This window comes from Chiloscyllium punctatum, chromosome 30 (genome assembly GCF_047496795.1).
Source record: "Chiloscyllium punctatum isolate Juve2018m chromosome 30, sChiPun1.3, whole genome shotgun sequence".
NCBI classification, from domain to species: Eukaryota; Metazoa; Chordata; class Chondrichthyes; order Orectolobiformes; family Hemiscylliidae; genus Chiloscyllium; species Chiloscyllium punctatum.
The window spans coordinates 5743739-5771249 of NC_092768.1; the positions used below are offsets into that span (position 1 = coordinate 5743739).

Here is a 27511-nt window from a genome sequence, read left to right on the forward strand (position 1 = left end):
TGTGTGTGTACACGTGTGTGTGTGTGTGTGTACACGTGTGTGTGTGTGTGTGTACACGTGTGTGTGTGTGTGTGTACACGTGTGTGTGTGTGTACACGTGTGTGTGTGTGTGTGTGTGTGTACACGTGTGTGTGTGTGTACACGTGTGTGTGTGTGTGTGTACACGTGTGTGTGTGTGTGTACACGTGTGTGTGTGTGTACACGTGTGTGTGTGTGTGTACACGTGTGTGTGTGTGTGTACACGTGTGTGTGTGTGTGTGTACACGTGTGTGTGTGTGTGTGTACACGTGTGTGTGTGTGTGTACACGTGTGTGTGTGTGTACACGTGTGTGTGTGTGTGTGTACGTGTGTGTGTGTGTGTACGTGTGTGTGTGTGTGTACGTGTGTGTGTGTGTGTACACGTGTGTGTGTGTACACGTGTGTGTGTGTGTACGTCTGTGTGTGTGTACGTCTGTGTGTGTACACGTGTGTGTGTGTACGTGTGTGTGTGTGTGTGTGTACGTGTGTGTGTGTGTGTGTGTGTGTACGTGTGTGTGTGTGTGTGTGTACGTGTGTGTGTGTGTGTGTGTACACGTGTGTGTGTGTGTGTGTGTACACGTGTGTGTGTGTGTGTGTGTACACGTGTGTGTGTGTGTGTACACGTGTGTGTGTGTGTACACGTGTGTGTGTGTGTGTGTGTGTACACGTGTGTGTGTGTGTGTGTGTGTGTACACGTGTGTGTGTGTGTGTGTGTGTGTACACGTGTGTGTGTGTGTGTGTGTGTACACGTGTGTGTGTGTGTGTGTGTACACGTGTGTGTGTGTGTGTGTACACGTGTGTGTGTGTGTGTGTGTGTGTGTACGTGTGTGTGTGTGTGTGTGTGTGTACACGTGTGTGTGTGTGTGTACACGTGTGTGTGTGTATACATGTGTGTGTGTGTGTGTGTGTACACGTGTGTGTGTGTGTACACGTGTGTGTGTGTGTGTGTGTACACGTGTGTGTGTACGTGTGTGTGTGTACGTGTGTGTGTGTGCACGTGTGTGTGTGTGCACGTGTGTGTGTATGTGTGTGTGTGTACGTGTGTGTGTGTGTGTACACGTGTGTGTGTGTGTACACGTGTGTGTGTGTACACGTGTGTGTGTGTGTACACGTGTGTGTGTACACGTGTGTGTGTGTACACGTGTGTGTGTACACGTGTGTGTGTGTGTACACGTGTGTGTGTGTGTGTGTACACGTGTGTGTGTGTGTGTGTACACGTGTGTGTGTGTGTGTGTACACGTGTGTGTGTGTGTGTACACGTGTGTGTGTGTGTACACGTGTGTGTGTGTGTGTACACGTGTGTGTGTACACGTGTGTGTGTGTGTGTGTGTACACGTGTGTGTGTGTGTGTGTGTACACGTGTGTGTGTGTACACGTGTGTGTGTACACGTGTGTGTGTGTACACGTGTGTGTGTGTACACGTGTGTGTGTGTACACGTGTGTGTGTACACGTGTGTGTGTACACGTGTGTGTGTGTGTGTACACGTGTGTGTGTGTGTGTACACGTGTGTGTACACGTGTGTGTGTGTGTGTACACGTGTGTGTGTGTGTGTGTGTACACGTGTGTGTGTGTGTGTGTGTACACGTGTGTGTGTGTGTGTGTACACGTGTGTGTGTGTGTACGTACACGTGTGTGTGTGTGTACGTGTGTGTGTGTGTACGTGTGTGTGTGTACACGTGTGTGTGTGTACACGTGTGTGTGTGTACACGTGTGTGTGTACACGTGTGTGTACACGTGTGTGTGTGTGTACACGTGTGTGTGTGTGTGTACACGTGTGTGTGTGTGTGTGTACACGTGTGTGTGTGTGTGTGTGTGTGTACACGTGTGTGTACACGTGTGTGTGTGTGTACACGTGTGTGTGTGTGTGTACACGTGTGTGTGTGTGTGTACACGTGTGTGTGTGTGTGTGTACACGTGTGTGTGTGTACACGTGTGTGTGTGTGTGTGTACACGTGTGTGTGTGTGTGTGTGTACACGTGTGTGTGTGTGTATACGTGTGTGTGTGTGTGTGTGTACACGTGTGTGTGTGTACGTGTGTGTGTGTGTGTACACGTGTGTGTGTGTGTACACGTGTGTGTGTGTACGTGTGTGTGTGTGTGTGTACGTGTGTGTGTGTGTGTGTACGTGTGTGTGTGTGTGTACGTGTGTGTGTGTGTGTACGTGTGTGTGTGTGTGTACGTGTGCGTGTGTGTGTACACGTGTGCGTGTACACGTGTGTGTGTACACGTGTGTGTGTGCGTGTGTGTGTACACGTGTGTGTGTGCGTGTGTGTGTACGTGTGTGTGTGCGTGTGTGTACACGTGTGTGTGTACACGTGTGTGTGTGTGTACACGTGTGTGTGTGTGTGTACACGTGTGTGTGTGTGTGTACACGTGTGTGTGTGTGTGTACACGTGTGTGTGTGTACACACGTGTGTGTGTGTGTGTACGTGTGTGTGTGTGTGTACGTGTGTGTGTGTGTGTGTGTGTGTACGTGTGTGTGTGTGTACGTGTGTGTGTGTGTGTACGTGTGTGTGTGTGTGTGTACGTGTGTGTGTGTGTGTACGTGTGTGTGTGTGTGTGTACACGTGTGCGTGTGTGTACACGTGTGTGTGTGCGTGTGTGTGTACACGTGTGTGTGTGCGTGTGTGTGTACACGTGTGTGTGTGTGCGTGTGTGTGTACGTGTGTGTGTACGTGTGTGTGTACGTGTGTGTGTACACGTGTGTGTGTGTGTACACGTGTGTGTGTGTGTGTACACGTGTGTGTGTGTGTACACGTGTGTGTGTGTGTACACGTGTGTGTGTGTACACGTGTGTGTGTGTGTGTACACGTGTGTGTGTGTGTGTGTACACGTGTGTGTGTGTGTGTGTGTGTGTGTGTACACGTGTGTGTGTGTGTGTACACGTGTGTGTGTGTGTGTACACGTGTGTGTGTGTGTGTACACGTGTGTGTGTGTGTGTACACGTGTGTGTGTGTGTGTACACGTGTGTGTGTGTGTGTGTGTACACGTGTGTGTGTGTGTGTGTGTACACGTGTGTGTGTGTGTGTGTACACGTGTGTGTGTGTGTGTGTGTACACGTGTGTGTGTGTGTGTGTGTACACGTGTGTGTGTGTGTGTGTACACGTGTGTGTGTGTGTTTACACACGTGTGTGTGTGTGTGTGTGTACACACGTGTGTGTGTGTGTACACACGTGTGTGTGTGTGTGTACACACGTGTGTGTGTGTGTGTGTACACACGTGTGTGTGTGTGTGTGTACACACGTGTGTGTGTGTGTGTACACACGTGTGTGTGTGTGTGTACACACGTGTGTGTGTGTGTACACACGTGTGTGTGTGTGTGTACACACGTGTGTGTGTGTGTGTACACACGTGTGTGTGTGTGTGTACACACGTGTGTGTGTGTGTACACACGTGTGTGTGTGTGTGTGTACACACGTGTGTGTGTGTGTGTGTGTACACACGTGTGTGTGTGTGTGTGTGTACACACGTGTGTGTGTGTGTGTGTGTACACACGTGTGTGTGTGTGTGTGTGTACACACGTGTGTGTGTGTGTGTGTACACACGTGTGTGTGTGTGTGTGTACACACGTGTGTGTGTGTGTGTGTGTACACACGTGTGTGTGTGTGTGTACACACGTGTGTGTGTGTGTGTGTACACGTGTGTGTGTGTGTGTGTACACACGTGTGTGTGTGTGTACACACGTGTGTGTGTGTGTGTGTGTACACGTGTGTGTGGGTGTGTGTGTGTACACACGTGTGTGTGTGTACACACGTGTGTGTGTGTGTGTACACGTGTGTGTGTGTGTGTACACGTGTGTGTGTGTGTGTACACGTGTGTATGTGTGTGTACACGTGTGTGTACACGTGTGTGTGTGTGTACACGTGTGTGTACACGTGTGTGTGTGTGTACACGTGTGTGTACACGTGTGTACACGTGTGTACGTGTGTGTACACGTGTGTGTGTGTACACGTGTGTGTGTGTGTGTGTACACGTGTGTGTGTGTACACGTGTGTGTGTGTACACGTGTGTGTGTGTGTGTACACGTGTGTGTGTGTGTACACGTGTGTGTGTGTGTACACGTGTGTGTGTGTGTACACGTGTGTGTGTGTGTACACGTGTGTGTGTGTGTGTGTGTACACGTGTGTGTGTGTACACGTGTGTGTGTGTGTACACGTGTGTGTGTGTGTGTGTACACGTGTGTGTGTACACGTGTGTGTGTGTGTACACGTGTGTGTGTGTGTGTGTGTACACGTGTGTGTGTGTGTACACGTGTGTGTGTGTGTACACGTGTGTGTGTGTGTGTGTACACGTGTGTGTGTGTACACGTGTGTGTGTGTGTACACGTGTGTGTGTGTGTGTGTACGTGTGTGTGTGTGTGTGTGTGTGTACACGTGTGTGTGTGTGTACACGTGTGTGTGTGTGTGTGTACACGTGTGTGTGTACGTGTGTGTGTGTGTGTACGTGTGTGTGTGTACACGTGTGTGTGTGTGTACACGTGTGTGTGTGTGTACACGTGTGTGTACACGTGTGTGTGTGTGTGTACACGTGTGTGTGTGTGTGTACACGTGTGTGTGTGTACACGTGTGTGTGTGTGTGTGTGTACACGTGTGTGTGTGTGTGTACACGTGTGTGTGTATACACGTGTGTGTGTGTGTGTACACGTGTGTGTGTGTGTGTACACGTGTACGCGCTCGTACGCGCGTGTGTGTACACGTGTGTGTGGGTACACGTGTGTGTGTACGTGTTTGTGTACGTGTACGTGTGTGTGTGTACACGTGTGTGTGTGTACACGTGTGTGTGTGTACACGTGTGTGTGCGGGTACACGTGTGTGTGTGCCGGTACACGTGTGTGTGTGTACGCGCGTGTGTACATGTGTACGTGTGTGTATGTGTGTACGTGTGTGTACGCGCTCGTGTGTGTGTGGGTACGTGTGTGTACACGCATGTGTGTGTGTCGGTGCGTGTGTGTGCGCGTGTGTGTATGTACGCGTGGGTATGCGCGTGTATGTGCATGTGTATGCGCGCATGCATGCGTATGCGTGTGTGTGGTAGTACGCGTGTGTGCGTGCAACGTGTGTGCATGTATGAACGCCTGCACGTGTGCGTACGCACGCGTGTCTCTGTACACGCATGTGCGTGCATGTGAATGTACGCGTGTGTGTATGTATTTGTGTGCGTGTATGTACGCGCAGAACGCGTGTGCGTGTGTGTACGTGTGTGTGTGGGTGCACGCGTGTGTGTGTACACGTGTGTGTATATGTACGTGTGTGCGCGTGTGCTTGTGTGTATGCATGTGTGCGTGTGTGTGGATGCACGTGTGTGTGTATATGTACGCGTCTGTGCGCATGTGTGTAAACGTGTGTGTATGTGTGTTTGTGCATGGGGGTGTGTGTATATGTCCACGTGTGTGTGTGTATATGTGTGTGTATATGTACGCCTGTGTGTGTATATGTACGTGGGTGCGCGCCGCGTTTGTGTGTGTTTGTATGTACGCGTGGGTGTGTGTATGTACGCGTGTGTGTGTGCAATGTGTGCATTTATGCACGCGTGTGTGTATGCCCATGTGCAACGTGTGCATGTATGCGTGTGCGTGCAATGTGTGTGCATGTATGAATGCATGTGCCTGTGTACGCACGCGTGTCTCTGTACATGCATGTGTGCATGCGTGTGCGTGTGTATGTGTATGTACGCGTGTGTGTGTATTCGTGTGCGTGTATGTACGTACGTATGAGTGTGTGGATGCGTACGTGTGTGGTTGCACGTGTGTGTGTGTGGATGCACGCGTGTGTGTGTGTATATGTTCATGTGTGCGCGCGCTTCTGTGTATGAATGTGTGCGTGTGTGTGGATGCACGTGTGTGTGTATATGTACGCATCTGTGCATGTGTGTGTGCGCACACGTGCATGTGTATGTACATGCATGTGTACATGCGTGTATGTACGTGTGTATGTACATGCATGTGTACGTGTGTGTATATGTACGTGTGTATGTAAATGCATGTGTACGTGCGTGTGTATGTACCTGCATGTGTGCGTGTGTGTGTGTGTACTTACGTGTGTGTGTGTACGTGTGTATATGCATGCATGTGTACATGGGTGTTGTTTGTATATGTGCGTGTATGTACATGTTTACATTCGTGTGTATGTACGTGTGTGTATATGTACGCGTGTGTGCGCGCACATGTGTACATGCGTGTTTGTATATGTACGTGTGTGTATGTACATGCATGTTTACATATGTGAGTCTGTACATGTGTGTGCGCATACGTGTGTGTGTGCACGTACGTGTCTGTGTGTATGTGTCTGTATGTGTATGTGTGTGCACGTGCGTGTGTAGGAACGTGTGTGCATGTATGCACGCGTGTGCGTATGCAAGCACGCATGTGTACGCGTGCATGTCTCTGTACACGCGTGCATGTATGCATGTACACGTGCGTGTGTGTATGCACGCGTGTGCATGCACGTACGCATGTGTGTGTGTATGCACGAGTGTGCGTGCATTTGTGTGCGTGTGTGTGTATGTACGCGTGTGTGTGCACGTGTGTGGGTGTACGTATGTGTGTGTGGATGCACGTGTGTGTGTACACGTGTGTGTATATGTACGCGTGTGTGTGTATATATGTACGTGTGTGCACGTGCGCGTTTGTGTGTGTGTATGCACGTGTGTGTGGATGCACATGTGTGTGTATATGTATGCATCTGTGCATGCGCGTGTGTGTGTACACGTGTGTGTATGTGCGCGTTTGTGCACTATGCGTGTGTATATGTGCATGCGTGTGTGAATATGTGCATGTGCGTGTGTGTGCACGCATGTGCGTGTATGTGCGTGTGTGTGTATGTACATGCATGTGTATGTGTGTGTGTGTATGTACGTGCATGTGTACGTGTGTGTATGTACGTGCGTGTATGTACATGCGTGTGTGTGTGTAAGTGTGTATATGCATGCATGTGTACATGCGTGTTTGTATATGTATGGGTGTGTATGTACATGCATGTTTACATACGTGTGTCTGTACGTGTGTGTGTGTAGGTACATGCATGTGTGTGTGTATATGTACGTGTGTGTGCACGTACGTGTGTGTATGTCTGTATGTGCGTGTGTGTCTGTAGGTGCGTGTGTGTAGATGTACGTGTGTGTATGAACGTGTGTGTACATGCGTGTGTATGAACATTTGTGTGTGTGTTTGTGTGTATATGTGTGTGTGTATATGTACGTGTGTGCAGGCCTGATTCTGCCTGTATGTGTCTGTGTGCATGTGGGTGTCATGGTGTGCAAGTATGGGATTGTACCTGAGTCTGAGTGTGTAGGTGCTGTGTGAGAGAGAGATTCTTGTCCCGATGTTGCTGTGGACAATCGGATAATAATTGTAACTCCGTGCCCGTAGATCGCCCTGCGTTCCCTGTCTAGTACAGATAGGTACTATCTCTGTCTCTCCCACATCTCCTCCCATATCATGGATCGATCCAATCGCCCTTTCACAAAATGACTTCCCACAGAGTATGAGCCAGCTTTGTGTTTTGGCGTGGTTTGTGATTTAACCCTTTGGTTCAGGATTTGTTGTTGACGAGTCTCTGCTGTCGGCCCTCCCACAGTCAGCACTCTCTTCGGGGAGGGGAGCTGTTCAGAACTGCTCACCAGCTCCCAGCCCTGGTCTTCCCAGAGCACTGTGGAGCTACAGCATGTTGTCCAAACCCCCTGTACTCTGGTTAGAGAGCCATAAAGTCATACAGTCCTGACCTCCCTATGCTAATCCCACTTTCTAGCACTTGGCCTGTAGCATGGAGCGTTGTGACATTTAAAGAGCACAGCCAAGTTATTTCTTGAAGGTTATGAGGTTTCCCACTTCAATTACCCTCCCAGGCAATGTATTCTGTGGAGGTGGGGGGGAGGTGGTATCCTATGGGTGAACAACACTTTCCTCAACTTCCCTCCCACCCTTACCTTAAAATAACGTCCCTTCCCCTAAGGGTAACAGTTACTTCCTATCCACCCTGTCCGTGTCCCTCGTAATCTTGTGCAGAGGAACCTCTCGATTATCCGAATGAGGTGGACATGCAATATGTTGTTCAGATAATTGACTATTTGGATAATAGATTTTACCTTAAACAAGGGAAGCCATTCAACAAGGTCCTAAAAAGCTTCTGTGATCACAAGAGCACTTGTCAGTTTCTGGGAGCCCAGATCACACCGCCTCACGCGTGCGTTTAACTTTCTTGCCCATTATCTTCACAAACGGCCCAATAAAGTGACGGGTTTACCTTGTATTGGAAAACACTTACTTTCGTAAAGGGCTGTGTAACTAACCCTGCCCTAAAAAATATCCAGTTGCTTGAGCTGCTTGTGTTTCGTTGTTCTTGCCAGCGTTTTCAGTCCAGGTAAATCGAATGCACTTACCTCACTGATGTTTTCGCGGGAACTTGAGATCTCCTTCGGACAATCCGAAGTTGGGATAATTGATGTTCGGGTAATCGAGGCTCCTCTGAAGCACCTCAGTCAGGTTTTCCCCTCTGTCCCAGCCTTATCTACTCCAGAGAAAACCACCTGAACTGACGGTACTCCAGACAGAGGGGTTACTTATCAACATCTCTCCCATGTTGATACATTGATCGACACAGATTGTTTTGATCCTCACTCCAGGCTCCTCACCGTTCGGGGAAACTACTCGTTGGGCTGGGGGAGGGGGGTGTGTGCCTTTCTGCGTGACCACAGTCGGGAGGGGGGCGTTTGGCTGCGGTAGCGGACGCGGTGTAGTTACGAGCTCCCTGTCTCCCGCCAGGTGGAATCTGAAGATGCTGCAATGTTGCCGGTGCCGGCACTGGTTCCACGAGGCCTGTACCCAGTGCCTGAGCAAGCCGCTGCTGTACGGAGACAGGTGAGAGGGGGCCTGAGCCCAGTTGCTGCGCGCCCGCCCTGGAAACTGCCTGCTCCCCCAAACCCCCAACCCCCGGGGCCTGTTCACACGTGAATCCCTTTGTGCCCGCCCCTGGTACTGAGCAGCAAAGAGCGTACAAGATCCGAGGGGCGTAGAGAAGCTGGGAGCTGTGGGGGATGTCACCCCCTTGTGGGAGAGACGAGAGCCGGGGGACACCGTCTTTAAGGGGGGAAAAAATGCTAAGGCATCTCCCATTGATGTTGAGAGTCACTGTTCTATGGAACCCCATTCCCCAGAGAACCGTAAGATATTGGAGCAGAAATTAAGCTTGCTCTGCCATTCAATCACGGCTGGGAAGTTTCTCTGCCCCACTCTCCCTGGTAACCCTTGATCCCCTTGACAATCAAGAGCCTATCTGCCTCCATCTTAAATATACTCCATGACCGGGCCTCCATAGCCTTCTGAGGCAGTGAATTCCACAGATTCCCCACTCTCTGGCTGAGGAAGTTGCTCCTTATCTCCATTCTGAAAGGTCTTCCCTTTGCTTGAAGGCTGTGCCCTTGTCTGACCAACCAATGGAAACATCTTCCCAATATTCACTCTGCCCAGGCCAAACAGTATTCAATTAAATCCCCTCCTCCCCCTGATACTTCTCAGCAGGGTAAAGCTTCCTCTACACTGTCCCCATCAAACACTCCCAGGGACAGGGACAGCGACAGCACGGGGTTAGATACAGGGTAAAGCTACCTCTACACTGTCCCCATCAAACACTCCCAGGACATTGCGTATAGACCCAGAGTCCTCAAACATTCCTGACGGGGCGGGGGATGGTGGGGAGGGGGGGGTTCAATGGTTATCTTTAAGGGAGAGACTGGAAAGTGGAGTCAAGCCCCCCCCACCCCGGTTAGTCTAGCCTCGGTGATGGTGGCTTTGTGGCCAGGAACCCGTCTGGTTCTCTACTCTGCGAGTGAAGTGAACCCCCTCACCCTAACCCCCTCTGATCTCCATGTGACTCCTGGTCACAGCTCCACAGTTAGCCCTGAACCACGCCCTCCCATTTGAATTGGGCCCAAGCCAGCGACTTGGATGTCAGTGAGGCAGCTCGGCGACATCTTCCTGAGGGCAGTTCGATAAAAGTTGGCTGTGACAGTCACACTGTCACCAGGTCAGCTTTCATCGGACAAACGCTGCTGCTAGCTGATGCAGGCAAGAATTGAATTAGAATGAGCTTTATTGTCCCATGGAGTACAGCAACCAATCACGGCACCATCTTCGGTATGAGGTGCAGATTCTTCAGTCCCGGGGCGAAGAGTTAGAAAAATGAAGAAATAAAAAGTCCGCCATTACAGATCTTAGGAATAAATGAGAAAATAGGCCCCGTGATGTCTTGCCCCGATCATTTTGTTTAAAACAGTAAGGTCAGGTTGTTAGCACATTTTGATTAAATTTCTGCCATGTTGTGCTACCCTTTATATGAACTCACTGCCAGCTTTCCTGCATTACTACACATTAAGCCAACCGCTACCTGACCTCTGGCCTGGTCTGACCTTCTATCCAGCATTCAAGACAGAATCTTTCATTCTGCCTCTGCACTGTCCCCATCAAACACTCCCAGGGACAGGGACAGCACGGGGTTAGATACAGAGTAAAACTCCCTCTACACTGTCCCGCATCAAACACTCCCAGGGCAGGGACAGCACGGGGTTAGATACAAGGTGGAGCTCTCAGTACACTGTCCCCCATCAAACGCTCCCAGGGTAGAGACAACACAAGGTTAAACACAGGGCAATGCTCCCTCTACACTGCAGCAATCAAATTCACTGAGGGTCGGGACAGCACGTGGTTAGGTACAGAGTAATGGTTGCTCTGCTCTGTCCCCATCAAGCACTCCCAGGGACAACATGAGGCTAAATGCAGGATAAAGCTCTCGCTACCCTTTTAAACTGAAAGTAAAGTTCCCTTGAGGCTGTCTCTATAAAATACTCCTCGGACTGGGACCGCACCATGGTAGATACAGAGTAGAGACTACAGCTTTTTTTAAGCTGGAAGTAAAACTGCTACCACGCGGTCTCATCAACACACCCAGAAATGAGATAGCATGGGGTTAGATACAGAGCAAAGCTCCTTATTTCAGTCTGAAAGTACAGCTCGCTCTGCTCTGTCTGAACAAACACTCCTAGGGCGTGGACAGCGCGGGGTTAGACACAGAATGGATCTCACTCCCTGCCGAATCGGGTCCTTGTCAATTGAATGTTATCACCGTGCTGTGCTAGTGGTTGTCTTGTGCTCCGTGCCCAGTAATGGTTTCAAACTGATTTGACCTTCTGCTGTGTTTGTAGGTTTTACCTGTTCATATGCTGTGTCTGTACAGGTAGAGCGGAGTTTGTGAAAAGGCTGCCTCTGGGATGGTGAGTACACCACAAATTCCCTTTCCAAAGCCTGGTTATCCCACCCTCTCACCCAGTGCCCACTGGTTGCATAGCACGCCTTGGGAAGGATATGGTGGAACTGCAATGTAGATTTTCAATGACAAGGAGAGATTAAACAGACCCGAGCTGAATTATCTGGAATCTAGCAAGTCAAGGAGTGATTTAATTTTAAGTTTCAACTGCGCTGTAGATATCAAGATATTGTGCTGACCTAACCTAATGAGCTTTGAGTATCCTGATCTCTGTTGCTCACAGTCTTGTCAGTTTACCACCATTCCCTCCCTGTCCCCCCCCCCCTCCCTGCCCCCCCCTCCCTGCCCCCCCCTCCCTGCCCCCCCCTCCCTGCCCCCCCCTCCCTGCCCCCCCCTCTCCCTGCCCCCCCCTCCCTGCCCCCCCCTCCCTGCCCCCCCCTCCCTGCCCCCCCCTCTCCCTGTCCCCCCCCCTCCCTGTCCCCCCCCTCTCCCTGTCCCCCCCCCTCCCTGTCCCCCCCCCCCCTCCCTGTCCCCCCCCCACTCCCTGTCCCCCCCCCACTCCCTGTCCCCCCCCCACTCCCTGTCCCCCCCCCACTCCCTGTCCCCCCCCCACTCCCTGTCCCCCCCCCACTCCCTGTCTCCCCCCCACTCCCTGTCCCCCCCCCACTCCCTGTCCTCCCCCCACTCCCTGTCCCCCCCCACTCCCTGTCCCCCCCCCCACTCCCTGTCCCCCCCCCACTCCCTGTCCCCCCCACTCCCTGTCCCCCCCCCTCCCCCTGTTCCCCCCCTCCCCCTGTTCCCCCCCCTCCCCCTGTTCCCCCCCCTCCCTGCCCCACTCCCTGCAGGGGCGAGGACCCTCCCAAGACTCCGGCTGAGCTAACAATTCCCCGGTGTTGCTGCATGAGGCGAGACACGTGCGGGCTGTTCGACAACACAGCTGAACGTACCCACCCCCAACCCCCCCCAAATTAGGGTCCAAATTGATGTGTTTATTGATGGAGTTCCGGTTTGAATGCCAAGAATTCCCGTGCGTGTCTCTGTTTAGCCTGTCCCAGGATGGATGTGTTGTCCCAGTCGAACTGGTGTCCCTCTTCGTCTGTGTGTAAGGATACTAGTGATAGTGGGTCATGTCTTTTGCTGGCTAGTTGGGGTTCGTGGATGCTGGTGGCTAGTTTCCTGCCCGTCTGTCTGATGTAGCGTTATAGTCCTGGCAGGGTATTTTATATATGATGTTTGTTCTGCTGCTTGTTGGTACAGGTTCCTTTAGAGTTACCTGCCATAGAGTTACTACCTCAGTTCAGGTTCCACTCTGGGTCAGCATGTCTATATCTGAATTATTTATTTTAACGTGCGCTCCACTGGGGCAGGGAGATTGAGGTCCCTACCACCCTTTTGGAGAATGCATTTCTCCTGGACACCCCGCTACCCTTCCCACTAATTATTTTAAGACCGTGGACCCTGCTATATACCTTTTCTGCCCCTGGCAATAGATGCTGCCTCATCCAGCCCCCAAGAAAAACCAATGCCCACACGTAAGGGGCACTAATTGCTCATCCCAAATAAGTCTCGTTGCACCACACAAAACCGCGGTGGGGAATGAACGTGACTGATGAAATGTCGCGTTGGTTTGGGAGTTGTAACACAGGGTCACAGGCCACCGAGAGAGTTGGCAGGCTGCAGGAAGTGGCTTCTGTCTGTAATGGGGAACTCCTGACCCAGCATTCACAGTGGCAGCTCAAGTGCTCGCTCTTCGGGGCTGAAGGATTTCAAGGCTCAGTCCCAGGGATAGAGGGGTTTCGTGGCTGCCGTGGATGCTGGGTAAAGGAGCCACCATTGGACAACAGCTCAGCTGGGTTCAGGGCAATGCTACAACCCAACTCTGCTGCTACCTCAGGCATTGACTATCTGTCTGACCTTTCAGCAGATGCCTTGCAGCCAATGGGGTGGGTCCCTGGGTCAGTACAGACTCTCATCATGTGGAGGTGGACTGTGCGACAGCAATAGGACGGCGATACCCACCAAACAGAAACTAGAATCAGAAGCATTGCAAGTGAAAGCCATAAAGAAGGAATGTTGCAAGGAGATGCAATCAATCCCAGGAGATGTAGCTCACCCGGTTTCATAGAAAATAAGAGCTTAAGTAGGCCACTTAGCCCATCAAGGCTGTTCCAACATTAAACTAGATCATGGCTGATCTGCCTCAATTCCACCTTCCTGCATTTTCCCTGTAGCCTTAATGATCCTTCATTCCTGGATTTTCAGTGTCATTTACTGCTTTTCATCATTTGTATAAATGATTTGGATGTGAACGTAGGAGGTATAGTTAGTAGGTTTGCAGATGACTTCAAAATTGGAAGTGTAGTGGACAGTGAAGTAGGTTACCTCAGAGTAAAACGGGATCCTGATCTGATGGGCCAATGGGCTGAGGAGTGGCAGATGGAGTTTAGTTTAGATAAATGCGAGGTGCTGCTTTTTGGGAAAGTAAATCATTAGCAGGACTTGTACACTTAATGGTCAGGTCCTTAGGAGTGTTGCTGAACAGAGAGACCTTGGAGTGCAGGTTCATAGCTCCTTGAAAGTGGAGTCGCAGGTAGATAGGATAGTGAAGAAGGCTTTTGGTATGCTTTCCTTTATTGAGTACAGGAGTTGGGAGGTCATGTTGTGGCTGTACAGGACATTGGTTAGGCTACTGTTGGAATATTGCATGCAATTCTGGTCTCCTTCCTGTCGAAAGGCTGTCATGAAACTTGAAAGGGTTCAGAAAAGATTTACAAGGATGTTGCCAGGGTTGGAGGATCTGAGCTACAGGGAGAGGCTGAACAGGCTGGGGCTGTTTTCCCTGGAGCGTCAGAGGCTGAGGGGTGACCTTACAGAGGTTTATAAAATCATGAGGGGCATGGATAGGGTAAATAGACAAGATCTTTTCCCTGGGGTGGGGGAGTGCAGACCTCGAGGGCATAGGTTTAGGGTGAGAGGGGAAAGATATAAAAGGGACCTGAGGGCTAACATTTTCATGCAGAGAGTGATGCGTGTATGGAATGAGCTGCCAGAGGATGTGGTGGAGGCTGGTACAATTGTGACATTTAAGAGGCATTTGGATGGGTATATGAATAGGAAGGGTTTGGAGGGATATGGGCCAAACGCTGGCAAATGAGATGTCTGGTTGGCATGGACAAGTTGGACTGAAGGGTCTGTTTCTGTGCTCTGCGTCTCAATAACTCTATGTACGCCGGCAAGTCTCTCCAGGGTCCTTTATGTCCCACTTACCCTCATCTCTCCTGCCTCCAGCCAGACCACTGTGCCACTTGCTTCCCGCGCTGTCCCTCGCGTGCTCTCTTGTTCTTGTTCACACTCTCGGTCCCTCGTGCGCTTCTGCTCTGTCTCTTGCGCACGCTCTCGCACTGTCTCTTATATATACATATGCCCTCTTCTCTCTCTCCCACCACCGAATCTCTGCCCCTCTCCCCTCTTCCTCCTCCCATTCCTCCCTGCCTTCTCCATCTCTGCCCTCTACCACCCCAGGAATCCCCATGGAAGGATTTCACTGTAACTTTGGTTTGAAGACACCGAGTGGGTGGTGATTCGGTCTGGGTAGGTGAGGGAGGGGCCTGTGACAGAGTTGGGATTTTCGCTATGGGGACTGCGAGTTAAAACTCTGTATGGTTTTCTCAGGGCTGACATTGCACATCTGATCCTCTACCACCTCAGCACCTGCTGCAGGAAGAAGTACTTTGACTTTGAGGGCGAGATCTTGGCGTTTGCCAACGAAAACTGGGACAACCTGCTGCTTGGTGAGGTGTGTGTGTGACGGGTCTTCGGGGGTTAGTGCGTGAAAGGGGCGGGCGTGTAGAGAGAGATGGGCACCTTCCCAATTGCCCCAGTATGACGGGGCGATTGTGACAATGTTAGGAATAGGAATTGGCCATTTGGCCCTTCAAACCCATTGGTGACTATCATGGCTGATCATCCAACTCTGTACCCTATTCCCATTTTCTCCTCACATCCTTTAATCTGTTACGATCCAAGAGCTGTGTCTAACTCCTCCTGGAAAACATAGTGTTTTAGACTCAACTTCTCTGCAGCAGGGAATTCCATAGGCTTCCCACTCTCTGGGAGAAGCCATTTCTCCTCCTCCTCACTTCCTCAGTAGCCGACCCCCATGTTCTTAAACTGTGACCCTTCCAGGTCTGGACCTCCCTGCCAGTTGGGAATATCCTTCCTGCAATTTCCTTTCGAATTTTACAGCCGTTGACAAGATGTCCCCATCCCATTTGTCTGAACTCCAGTGAACGTCGACCTGACCAATCCAATCTCTCTTCGTATGTCAGTCCTGCTATCCCAGAATTCAGTTTCGTAGACTACGTTTGCACTCCCTCCCCGGTCAGAACATGCTTCCTTCCTCACCAAGGCCCTCTGCAATCGCATCAGTTGTGATGGGAATCGGAGAGTCAAATCATCGTGAACGCCTGGACCGTTGACCGTAGAATAGAGTAGAATTACCTCTCACTAATGCACCTAACCTACACGTCCCTGAGCACTATGGCCAATTCACCCTAACCTGCACATCTTTGGACCGTGGGAGGAAACCCACGCAGACACGAGGAGAGTGTGCAAACTCCACACAGACAGTCACCCGAGGCTGGATTCGAACCCGGGTCCCTGTCACTGAGGCAGCAGTGCTAACCACTGAGCCCCCATGCCGCCATGTTCTTCAGAACCTTCCTTTATCCCACTGCAAGTTTTATTTTTCTGGGGCGGGGGGAGTGGTGGTGGTTGGGGCAGCTATCATCACTTCTGTTTTCAGGGTGAGAATTCCAATGGGATTGTTGTAAGAGTGTCGGATGGGGTGAAATTCCAGCCATTTTCCTCCAATCCGGGTCAGTTTTCCGACAGGCAAGGTGGAAGCTGGGGGAGATGGTGGTCGAGAGTCTGACGCTGTGCAGGTGAGGGGGTGAACTGGGCAGCGGGTGCAGTGTGTAAATTGGGCGGATCAAATCTGGAATTGAAAACAGGCCTCCATCATGGTGACCTCGATTGTCGTAGAAATCTGTGCGGTTCGTTAATCTCTCTTCCCCCCCCCCCCCCACTTTACCTCCACTGGACCTTGTTTGTAGAGTTGGAAATCTACTGTCCTGACCCGGTCTGGCCTAGTGTGACAGGGATGCGCGGCAAAGGACAGTTTTGCTTGTGGTCCTTGCGTCCCCGGGAAAGGATTTAGATTTATTGTCATGTAGGTATGAAAAGGAACACAGTGAAAAGTGTTTCATTGCGTGTCATGCTCAAAGTGTCGCTACACTCTGGCGCCATATTGAAATGTTGAACACAATGCAAGACATGACTGCATTCAAGTTTGTCTTTCTGTCTTCATCTTGTCCCTCCTCTGGTTGCTGGAGGTCATTGAAATGGGGTCTCGGTTATGGGCGTCTCCTCCTGACCCCCCCCACCCCTCCCACCAACCGCCCTCTTCGAGCTGGGGCCTAGGGATGGTCGGACCCTGTCCCTCCTGTTCTCCATCCCCTGCTTCTTCAGTCGCTGCCTCCAGTCATTGATCGTCGGGGTCCACCTCTGTCCCCTATCGCCGACCCTACGGCTCTCTCAGGTGGCCCGGGCCTAGCCGCGGACCCGGACCCTGCAAGTCAGGCTGGTGGGGAGACAGGCCCGGGGAGTCTGGGGTGGTGCCGGCTATGGCAGTGGCAGGTTGGCATCCGAACACGTGGCCTCAGTGTCACCGGCCCGATGTCACAGACACCGCACCAGAGCACCCCTTCTCCAAAGTCCTGGGCCACCATCTCCTGGAATAGCCCCCTGTGGCAGTAACTTATCTGAGTATCTGACAGTGGTCTCTACAGATTTTTGTCAGACAGAGAAATGAAAGTGTAGCAGGAGGAAATGGTGAATTCTTTTTTTCGTTCGTTGACGGGATGAGGGGGGCGTCACTGGCTTGGCCAGTTTTTATTGCCCATCCCTAATTACCCAGAGGGCTCTTAAGAGTCAACCACATTGCTGAGGTTCAGGAGTCACTTGTAGGCCAGACCAGGTAAGGACAGAAGAACTTCCTTCCCTAAAAGGCATTAGTAAACCAAGTGGGCTTTTCTGACAATTGCCAACAGATTCACAGTCACCATTAGACTCTTAATTCCAGATTCTTATTGAATTCAACTGCAATGATCTCGTGCTCTCTTTCTGTCTTGTGCGCACACTGTCTCTCTCTCTCTCGTGCGCACGGTGACTCGGTCTCTGCCTCTTGATTGTGGTTCCTTGGCGTGAACTCTGCCTGGATGATTTAGCAGCTGCACTTTGCTCTTGTCTGGCCTGTTTAACCTCACATGTTGTCTCCCGTTGGCCAGCTTTCCAGTGCCTCCCAGTCGGAACGCTACAAGCAGATCCTCAACGCCCTGAACAGCCACAGGAGCAGGTCAGTGACTGGTCCTTTGGAAATCTTCAGCATTTGTGTGTTGGTGAGTTCCACTCCAGAAATGTATACCACTCGGGTACTGCTGGCATTGCACTGGGAATGTCAGCCTCCCAGCCCACGTTTATCCCTCTGTGAGATCCTAACATATCGGAGTAGCAACATGGAACATTCAGCGGCCATTCGGCCCCTTGAGTTTTACTCTGCTAGCTGATCAGATCGCCGCTGGTCTAGTTATGGCGATAACTTTGTTTTACCTGCCTGTCTGCCCCATTCCCTTTGATCCCCTTGAAGAAAAAAAGCCTCTCACTCCGTGCTGAATCAATTTAATGCCACTGCTGCCTTGGGAAGAGAGATTTTCCTCAACCCCCACCTGATTTGGGAGAACACCGTTTTCCATCTTGTGCACCCACTGCTGCAGGGTAAGGCAGACTTGGTCCTCACACAGGCACTTGCATTGTGTGTGTAGGGGAGGAGTATGAGCGTGTCTCTTTGCTGGGCGGGAGTGATTTCTTCCTTCTATTGATCACCTCCTCTCTCACATAGTTAATATTTTTCATTGCTTCCCCCGCTCCCACACTTTTTGTATTCTCCCAACGATTTCTCATTAACCCCTTCCTGTGTGTTCTCGCTAGCTCACTCCGCGTGCTCACTTCCTCTTGCTCTCATGCTCTCTCTCTCTCCCCTTTGTCTCTTATTCACTCTCACTATCTTCTCTCTCTTTTTTACCTTTCTCTCCATCATCTTTCGTTATCTCTCCTTACTCTACCAATTTGGTCATTCTCTCTCTCTCTCTCTCTCTCTCTCTCTCTCTCTCTCTCTCTCTCTCTGTCTCTCTGTCCCTCTCTGTCTGTCCCTCTCTGTCTGTCCCTCTCTGTCTGTCCCTCTCTCTCTGTCCCTCTCTCTCTGTCCCTCTCTCTCTGTCCCTCTCTCTCTGTCCCTCTCTCTCTGTCCCTCTCTCTCTGTCTCTCTTCTCTCTCTCTCTGTCTCTCTTCTCTCTCTCTCTGTCTCTCTTCTCTCTCTCTCTCTCTCTCTGTCTCTCTTCTCTCTCTCTCTGTCTCTCTTCTCTCTCTGTCTGTCTCCCTCTCTGTCTGTCTCCCTCTCTGTCTGTCTCCCTCTCTGTCTGTCTCCCTCTCTGTCTGTCTCCCGCTCTGTCTGTCTCCCGCTCTGTCTGTCTCCCGCTCTGTCTGTCTCCCGCTCTGTCTGTCTCCCGCTCTGTCTGTCTCCCGCTCTGTCTGTCTCCCGCTCTGTCTGTCTCCCGCTCTGTCTGTCTCCCGCTCTGTCTGTCTCCCGCTCTGTCTGTCTCCCGCTCTGTCTGTCTCCCGCTCTGTCTGTCTCCCGCTCTGTCTGTCTCCCGCTCTGTCTGTCTCCCGCTCTGTCTGTCTCCCGCTCTGTCTGTCTCCCGCTCTGTCTGTCTCCCGCTCTGTCTGTCTCCCTCTCTGTCTGTCTCCCTCTCTGTCTGTCTCTCGCTCTGTCTCTCTCGCTCCATCGCGCTCTGTCTCTCTCGCTCTGTCTCTCTCGCTCACTGTCCGCCTTTCTGTCCGTCTGTGTCTCTTGCTCTGTCTCTCACTCTGGCTCTGGCTCTCTCTCTCTCTATGTCTCTCTTCACAAACTGCTCCTCCATCCCAGAAAACTTTTTAAAATCTTGTTCTATTTCCTGTGTGTGTGTGTGTGTGTGTGAGAGAGAGAGAGAGAGACCCTGTCTCTTCCTTTTGTACAACTCACGCCCACACTCTGTCTCGCTGTCTCTTTCTCTCTATGTCTCTCCAGATTTGTGTCTGGAAAGGAGATCAAGAAGAAGAAGTGTATCTTTGGCCTACAGGAGCGGGTGCCACCTCAGCCCCCGCCTGCTGCCACCCTGTGTGCCATTGCAGACCAGCTGATGGAGTCCTCTGCCAGCTCATCTCCCAAAAGGTCAGTGTTGGCCGGGCCAGAGAGACAGCACCCCACGGCCCGCACTGGCAGAGCGCTTGTGCCAATATAGAGTCGCTGCATACTGGGGTAATGCGAGTACAACAAGGTGTTTGTGTGGAAAATGCCTTTCCAGTTCCACTTTGATCCATCTTGAAGATCGATACCGCTATTAAATTACTCCTGCATCATTTCAGTGCAAACATATGCTTGCTTTATTAATTATTCCCAAGCCTGTTGGAATCGGGCGTTATAGAAGATGGAATGAAAAGTGCTGTTTGACCATTGAGCACATTGGTCTCTTGGATGTCCCGATCCAAATGCACATTTGGAACATTTATCAAATGATCAGAAATGAAGTATGTTCTGATACAAACTAAAGGGGATTATAACACATTAACCCTAGGAATGTTATTGCCCTCAGACAGTGGTCTTTCCCCACTGCCCCTTGGTAGCAGCTGACCCAAACTTTAGTGCATTCCTCAGCATGTTGTCCTGGACCGTGGGATGTGCCAGTCTGCAACACCCGGTCGGGGTCAGCTCCTTGCTCTGGAAGTTCGTCATGAAGCTGGGAGGCAAGGCTGAGGGTGATGGGGAGCCTGACACTACTGTCCTGTGCCCACCATACAGGTTTAGGTGCTGTTACTTTGGGAAGGTGAGACCCTGAGAAGGTTTGTTGTTGTTTGTACCCGGTCCAGGTCTGAGCTTGACGGAGTGAAGAAGGTGAAGGCCAAGGGGCGTCCTTCCCAGAGGGAGCCCCAGGATCTGTACGAGCTGAAGACCAGGCAGGCACGCCGCCTGCTACAGAAAGCCATCAGCCAGGTGAGCTCCCAGAGAATGGGACAGGAACTCTTTGGGGGAGTGTCTGTGTGTCGATGTCTATGGGAGTGTGTGTGTGTGTGCATGTGTCTCTCTCTCTCGCTTTCTCTGTAGGAGAGTGTGTGTCTGTCTCTGTCTCTTTCTCTGTAGGAGTGTGTGTGTGTGTGTTTGTAGGAGTGTCTGTGTCTATCTGTCTGAGACTCTGTGTGTGTGTATGTGTGTGTGTGGGGAGGGGGTGAGGGTGTCTGTACGTGCACGTCAGTGTGTGTGCGTCTCAGTGTCACGGTGGCAGGATGGAGCCGTTTTGGGAGCACGGTATTCAGCTGTAAACATCAACCGTCCCCCCCGCCACCAAAACACCATTCCCTCCACCGCCTCCAGTTCCAGCTCCATCCCCTGCACCAGTGTTGTATCTCCATTTGTGATTGCCCTGGAACAGAGTGGGGTGAGCTGTTGCCTTGAACCGCTGCCCTCCATGTGGTAAATAAGTAGAAGGTGAGACCATTCAGTTGGTGGCAAAACACTCTCACATCCCCCCCCCTCCCCAAAACACCAAACCCTCCATCCCTCCCACCATCCTGGCTCTGAGTTGTTGGCAGCAGTGGAAATGTGGGTGTTCCTGGCGATCGATGCGAGACTGACTGGCTGACGGAGTGTTCCATTCTCCTTTTTTTGAGAAGGGTCTTGAAGAAGATCTGGAAATTTTTTCTTCCCTTTTGTTTCTGTACTTTTATTTCTCCTGTTGTTTTTTTTAAATTCTGCTTTTGTAACCCACGATTGCACCAGCGAGTGGTGATCCTATCCCCTTTTCACTGCACCCTTGTATTCCTAGACTTGAGGGCACGTACCAATAAAATCTCTGAGATCCTGGCTGATCTGTAACTTGCCCAGTTTAGCTTCATGTCCCTCGATCCCCTTTGCCAACAGCAAGAAAAAAAAATCAGTTGATGTTTGTCTTGAAAACTTTAGGTGGCTCAGTGGTTGGCATTGACAGCGCCAGGGACCCAGGTTCGATTCCAGCCTCAGGCGACTGTCTGTGTGGAGTTTGCACATTCTCCCCGTGTCTGTGTGGGTTTCCTCTGGGTGCTCTGGTTTCAACCCACAATCCAAAGATGTGCAAATCAGGGTGGATTGACCATGCTAAAACACCCCACAGTGTTTAAGGATGTGCAGCCTAAGTGGGTTAGCCATGGGAAATGTGGGATAACAGGGGTAATGTAGAGGGGGGAATGGGTCTGGGTAGGATGCTGTTCAGAGGGTTGCTATGGACTCAATGGGCCGAATGGTCTGCTTTCACACTGGGGATTCTATGAAGAAGTAAGCCTCTGTAGCCATTGATTGGAGAGCGTTCCACGTTTCCCTCCCTGTCCATTTCAGGTGTGGTTTCCCGTGTTCACTCTGACTCTCTGGGAATGGTGTCTGGTTTGAGGGAGTGACCGACGCATGCTGTGGTGGGATTGGGAGTCACCACAGACTGAGCTCGGTTTGGACTCCCTCCAGCCGCCAGAACGTGTCTTTGCCCAGGGTTCAGAGGCTGGGCCCTGGGAGGGTGTTGGAGATCAGGGGGGGAGGTGACAGTCAGTGTTCTTTGTGCCTGCAGAACGTGGTCGCGAACCCCTCCAGCCCCAACCAGTCTTACCAAGGCTGCCGAGGCAGTGCCAACACGTGTGCCATCAGGGAGAGTACCGAGAGGTAGGTGCACCGTCTAATATCTTTACATTTCACTGATGATCGAGGAATCTTACACCCTCCAGACGTTTCTCCTCATCACGTTGGGTTTCGGCCAATGGGCTTTGTGTGCCCCAATGAGGAAGTACTGTTAGAGGCCAATGAGCATGTTCCATTGGACTCTGAGAGACACCGGTGGAGCCCTTGAATTGGTGCAAAAGAGCCACAAGGTCTGATGTTGACATTAAACAGAACGTCTCTGCAGGAGTTTCTCAGGGTAGCTGCTTCAACCATGGCCTCCCCTCCATCCTAAGTGGGGATGTTCGCCAATGATTGCACAATGCTCAGCACCATTCATGACTTCTCAGATACTGAAGCAGTCCACATCCAAGTGCAACAAGATCTGGACAATATCCCCAGCTGGGGCTGTCAAATGGCAAGTAGTAAATGTGCTAGGGAATGACCGCCTCCAGGAGGAGACCAATCTAACCATTACCCCTTGACATTCAGAGGCGTTACCATCACTGACTCCCACATACTGGGGGTTCTCATTGACCAGAACTGGACTCACTATTTAAACACTGTCCAAGATCAGGTCAATGGTTGAGAAGCTCAGTAGTTGAGAGCTCTGCAGTGAGTAACTCACCTCTTGATTCCCCAAAGTCTGTCCACCACATACAAGGCACAATTCAAGGGTGTGAGGGTTGTATTCCACACTTGCCCTGGAGGAGTGCAGCTCCAACAACACTCGAGGAACTCGACACCAGCCAGGACAAAGCAGCCCCCGCTTGATTGGCACCACATCCACAAGCGTCCACTCCCCCCACCACCAACGCTCAGTAGCAGCAGCAGTGCGTACTATAGGAATTCACCAAAAATCCTCAGACAGCACCTTCCAAACCCACGACCACTTCCATCTCGAAGGACAAGGGCAGCAGGTACATGGGAATACCAGCGCCTTCAAGTTCCCCTCCAAGCCACTCACCATCCTGACCTGAAAATATCTCGGCATTCCTTCACTGTCACTGGGTCAAAATCCACGAATTCCCTCCTTTGTCACATTGTCCGTGGACACAGCAGCTCAAGAAGGCAGCTCACCACCACCTTGTCAAGGGCAAATAGGGACGGGAGGTAAATGCTGATGACCCCTTAAGCAAATACATTCGTAGCACTATAGTACCAGGCAGTGACCATCACCAACCAGACAGCTTTCCCTTCATTGACCCGCACTGGCAAATCTCACACTGTGTTCCGCGATGTACAGGTCATGGTGATGAGTATTAACCAGAACCGAACCACAGTATCAATATGGTGACTGCAGCAGCTGGGAATTCCTGGGCGTGTAACTCACTTCCTGAACCACCACCACCACCACCCCCCCCCACTCGCCCCCGCCAAAACCTGTCCTCCTATTGCAAGGTATAAGTCGAGAGGGTGATATCTGCGTACGGCAGACTCCCGTGAGCTGGGGTGAGCGGGCATTGTGCGTTAAGTACCACTAATTGGATAATTGGGCCACAGCGGGGAGGACAGCCCCTCACTCGGCTTAGGAGTAGCGGCTGTGACGTTGGTTTCTGGCTGTTTCCCCACCACACTTCCCCGTCCCGGTGGGAAGGTGGTGGAGAAACATCCTGGGCTTCACCCGCCCCTGGGCTGCTGCGGGGATTGAGGGTGGGGGTGTGCTGCAGGACGAGGGGCTGGCTGGGATAGCCTGGTGTCAGGGCCCCATTCTGGTTGCCCTATTGCGCCCGAATGACAGAAAACAGGGGCAGGCCATTCGGCCCTTCACGGCCGCTCTGCCATTCAATAGGGTCACGGTTAGTCATTGAACTGAGTCCCCTGTTCCCACCGTCTCCCCCCTTACCCTTTGATCCCTTTAGCCCTAAGAGCTATATCCAACTCCTTCTTGAAAGCATTCAATGTTTTGACCTCCATGCTTTGTGCGGTAGGAATGCCACAGGCTTGCCCACTAACTGGGTAAAGACATTTCTCCCCATCTCTGTTGTCAACGGGCTGCCCCTGTATCCTTAGACTTCTGACCCTCTGGGTCTGTAAGTTGAAATAGTGGAATGACCCAGCCTCGCTATCTGTGCCATTATCAGACTGTCTTCTGTGTCACCATTTCCTGTCTCCTTTTCCTGCCCAGCACCCTGTTTGCTGCTTCTCCTTCATATATCGCACCTTGCGCAGCTCAGTGGACAGGACTGTCCCCTCCAAACCAGGGAAGGTCTCAAGTCCCACTCCAGGGATGTGAGCACGTGATTCAAGGCCAGCGCTCCAGTGCAGTGCCCTGGGGGAGTGTGTCTCACAGCCAGACGCACCTTTGGCCTCACCCACGCTCTTGGTGTGATACCCTGCGGCATTGTTTTGGAATTTTGCCGGCTTCCATTTCCCAACCGCCCCTCCACCACACCTTGAGCAACAGCACCTGGGAGTAAATATATCACAATCCCTGGTCCATTTCACCCATCCTGTTGGCGCTAGCGCCTTGGACCCATGGCCCACTCCGACTCCATGGCTCTCTGTCCTTCACCATGGCCCTGAAGATGCGATCCTCTCTCCCTGTGACCGTAATTTGTTTCTGAAACTTAGAGCTGGGACATCAGGCAGAGGAAGAGGCAATTTGGCCCATTGAAGCAATGCTCAGCCATTTCAGTTAGAGCACCCCATGTACAAATATGACATTTGTGATTGCAGTATAATGGCTCAATGACTTTTTTGTCTCTCTCTCTTTACCCCTCTCTCTCTTCTCTTTTTTTTCTCTCTCTCTATACCCCTTCCTCTATACCTGTCTCTTTTTTCACTACCTGTCTCTCTCTCTCTCTGTCTGTCTGTCTGTCTGTCTGTCTGTCTCTCTTTCTCTATCTCCCCTGTCTGTCTAACTCCCTCCCTCTCTTTCTCTCTCTCTCTCTCTCTCTCTCTCTCTATACCTGTGTCTCTACCTCCCTCCCTCTCTCTCTCTACACCTCTCTCTCTCTCTCTCTGCCTCTCTCTCTCTCTTCCCTCGGTAGGACGCCTCCAAAGATGATGTATGCATCGATCCAGCCGTCCTCGAACGCAGTCCGCAGTCTGGAGTCCTCGTCCTCCTCCTCCTCCTTCGAGTATGGGTAAGAGACCCTCAATGATGTTCCACACAACCCCATCACCACCACAACTCCCCTCCCCTCCCCCCAGAGCAGCTCAAGTCAGGAGCCATTCACTAGGCAAAGAGCCATTAAAACCTGGAAGGAGACCAGTGAAGGAAGCCATTCAGCCCAACGCAGGTAGCTTTGGATTATTCCTCCATGTCCATCAATCTCACCCTGTCTCAGCATCCTCCCGTGCTTCAAATGTTAACCAATTTAATCTCAAAAACATCAGTACTGTCCATCAATACCTTCTGCCTCAACTCTCCCCAGGCCAAGTGTTCCACATTATTTTTACCTGTGTAACATCATGGGAGTCACCGGCTGTAACTCTCCTGTATATATTAAGTAAGCACACACTGTATTAAAGTGTGCCTGCATATAGTTTATATCTCTCACTGTATGTCACAGGGATGGAGCATACAGTATGTTGCAAAGTTGTAAAACTCCTGTGCATGTTTAAGACAGAGGGTCTATATATAAACACATGCAACCCAACTGTGTATTTATCTAAACACACTTTTTGTACCAAGGATGTGTGCATGTAAACATTTTAGAACATGCTTTGTTACAGAGTTATATCGGTCATTGTGTGATTAAAGGGCATATCACTCATGTAGCTGTTACATAATATGCTGTGCTATAACCCAAACATACAAAATAGAAACAGGAGTAGATTATTCAGCCTTTTGAGCTTACTCTCCCAATCAATGAGATCGTGGCTGATTTGTTTGTGTTTTGAATTCCATGTTCCTATCTACTCTCGATTAATCTTTGACCGGCACCCCCCCCCCCAACCTAAGAATCTATCTATCTCTGTCCTCAAAAATAGTCAAGCCACCCCCCCCCCTCAATTCCCCCACCTGAGGCAGTATTCCAAAGTCTCTTGAGAAAAAAAAAAATCTCTTCCCCCTTATCCTGAAAATGTGATCCCTAATTTCAAAACAGGTGTTCCCTAGTTCCGGAGTCGCCCACAAGAGGGAGACATCCTTTCTACATCCATCTTCTCAAGATCATTCAGGATCTTCAATCAAGTCACCCTTCAATGTTCTAAACTCCAGTGTCAATAAGTCCAGTCTGTCCAACCTGTTCTGGTCTCCTTCCAATTGGAAAGATGTTGTGAAACTCGAAAGGGTTCAGAAAAGATTTACAAGGATGTTGCCAGGGTTGGAGGATTTGAGCTACAGGGAGAGGCTGAACAGGCTGGGGCTGTTTTCCCTGGAGCGTCGGAGGCTGAGGGGTGACCTGATAGAGGTTTATAAAATTATGAGGGGCGTGGATAGGGGAAATAGGCAAAGTCTTTTCCCTGGGGTGAGGGAGTCCAGAACTAGAGGGCATAGGCTTAGGGTGAGAGGGGAACGATATAAAAGGGACCTAAAGGGCAACTTTTTCGCACAGTGGGTGGTATGTGTATTGGAATGAGCTGCCAGAGGAAGTGGTGGAGGCTGGTACAATTGCAACATTTAAAAGGGATGTGGATGGGTATATAAGGATCTGGAAACAGTCTTTATCAAGGCAAGAGGTAATGTTGGCCGAACTAATGAAGCTAAGGGTAGGCAAGTCTCCTGACCCTGATGGAATGTATCCCAGAGTTCGAAACAAGATGGCGGGAGAAATAGCAAATGCACTTGTGGTCATTTTCTAAAATTCACTGGTCACTGAGGCAGTTCTAGCAGATTGGAAAACTGCAAATGTGATGCCACTGTTTACAAAAGGGAGGTAGACAAAAATGGATTACGGACCAGTTAGATTAACTTCTATAGTGGGGAAAATGCTTGAGTTGATTATCATGGATGAAATAATAAGGCATCTAGATAGAAATTGTCCTGTTGGGCAGATGCAGTATGGGTTCATGAAGGGCAGGTCATTTTTAACTAATCGACTGGAATTCTATGAAGACATTATGTGCACAGTGGACGCTGAAGACCCAGTAGATGTGGTGTATCTAGATTTTCAAAAGGCATTCAACAAACTGGCTCAGTGGTTAGTACTGCTGCCTCACAGCACCTGGGAGCCGGGTTTGATTCCAGCCTCGAGCGACTAACTGTGTGGAGTTTGCATATTCTCCCCGTGTCTGCGTGGGTTTCCTCCAGGTTCTCCAGTTTCCTCCCACAGTCCAAAGATGTGCAGGTCAGGTGAATTGGTCATGCTAAACTGCCCATAGAGTTAGGTACGTTAGGAGGAAGGGATCTGGGTGGGTTGCTCTTCGGAGGGTCGGTGTGGACTTGTTGGGCCGAAGGGTCTGTTTCCACACTGTAGGAAATCTAATCTAATCTAATCTAAATAGGAAGGGTTTAGAGGGA

General features: G+C 50.9%; 1 protein-coding gene across 4 annotated transcripts in view; it reads left to right on the top strand.

Annotated features, from left to right (window-relative positions):
• The window catches only part of LOC140455146 (PHD finger protein 1-like), a 78128-nt gene that overhangs the window by 47640 nt on the left and 2977 nt on the right, over positions 1-27511 (top strand). For all 4 annotated transcript variants that reach the window (XM_072549828.1, XM_072549826.1, XM_072549825.1 and 1 more), the window contains 8 exons: positions 8777-8872; positions 11212-11280; positions 14946-15069; positions 17621-17688; positions 19456-19599; positions 20295-20418; positions 22016-22107; positions 25095-25190. In XM_072549828.1, the coding sequence (XP_072405929.1) occupies positions 8777-8872; positions 11212-11280; positions 14946-15069; positions 17621-17688; positions 19456-19599; positions 20295-20418; positions 22016-22107; positions 25095-25190 (813 nt within the window). The remainder of the gene's footprint in view (positions 1-8776; positions 8873-11211; positions 11281-14945; positions 15070-17620; positions 17689-19455; positions 19600-20294; positions 20419-22015; positions 22108-25094; positions 25191-27511) is intronic.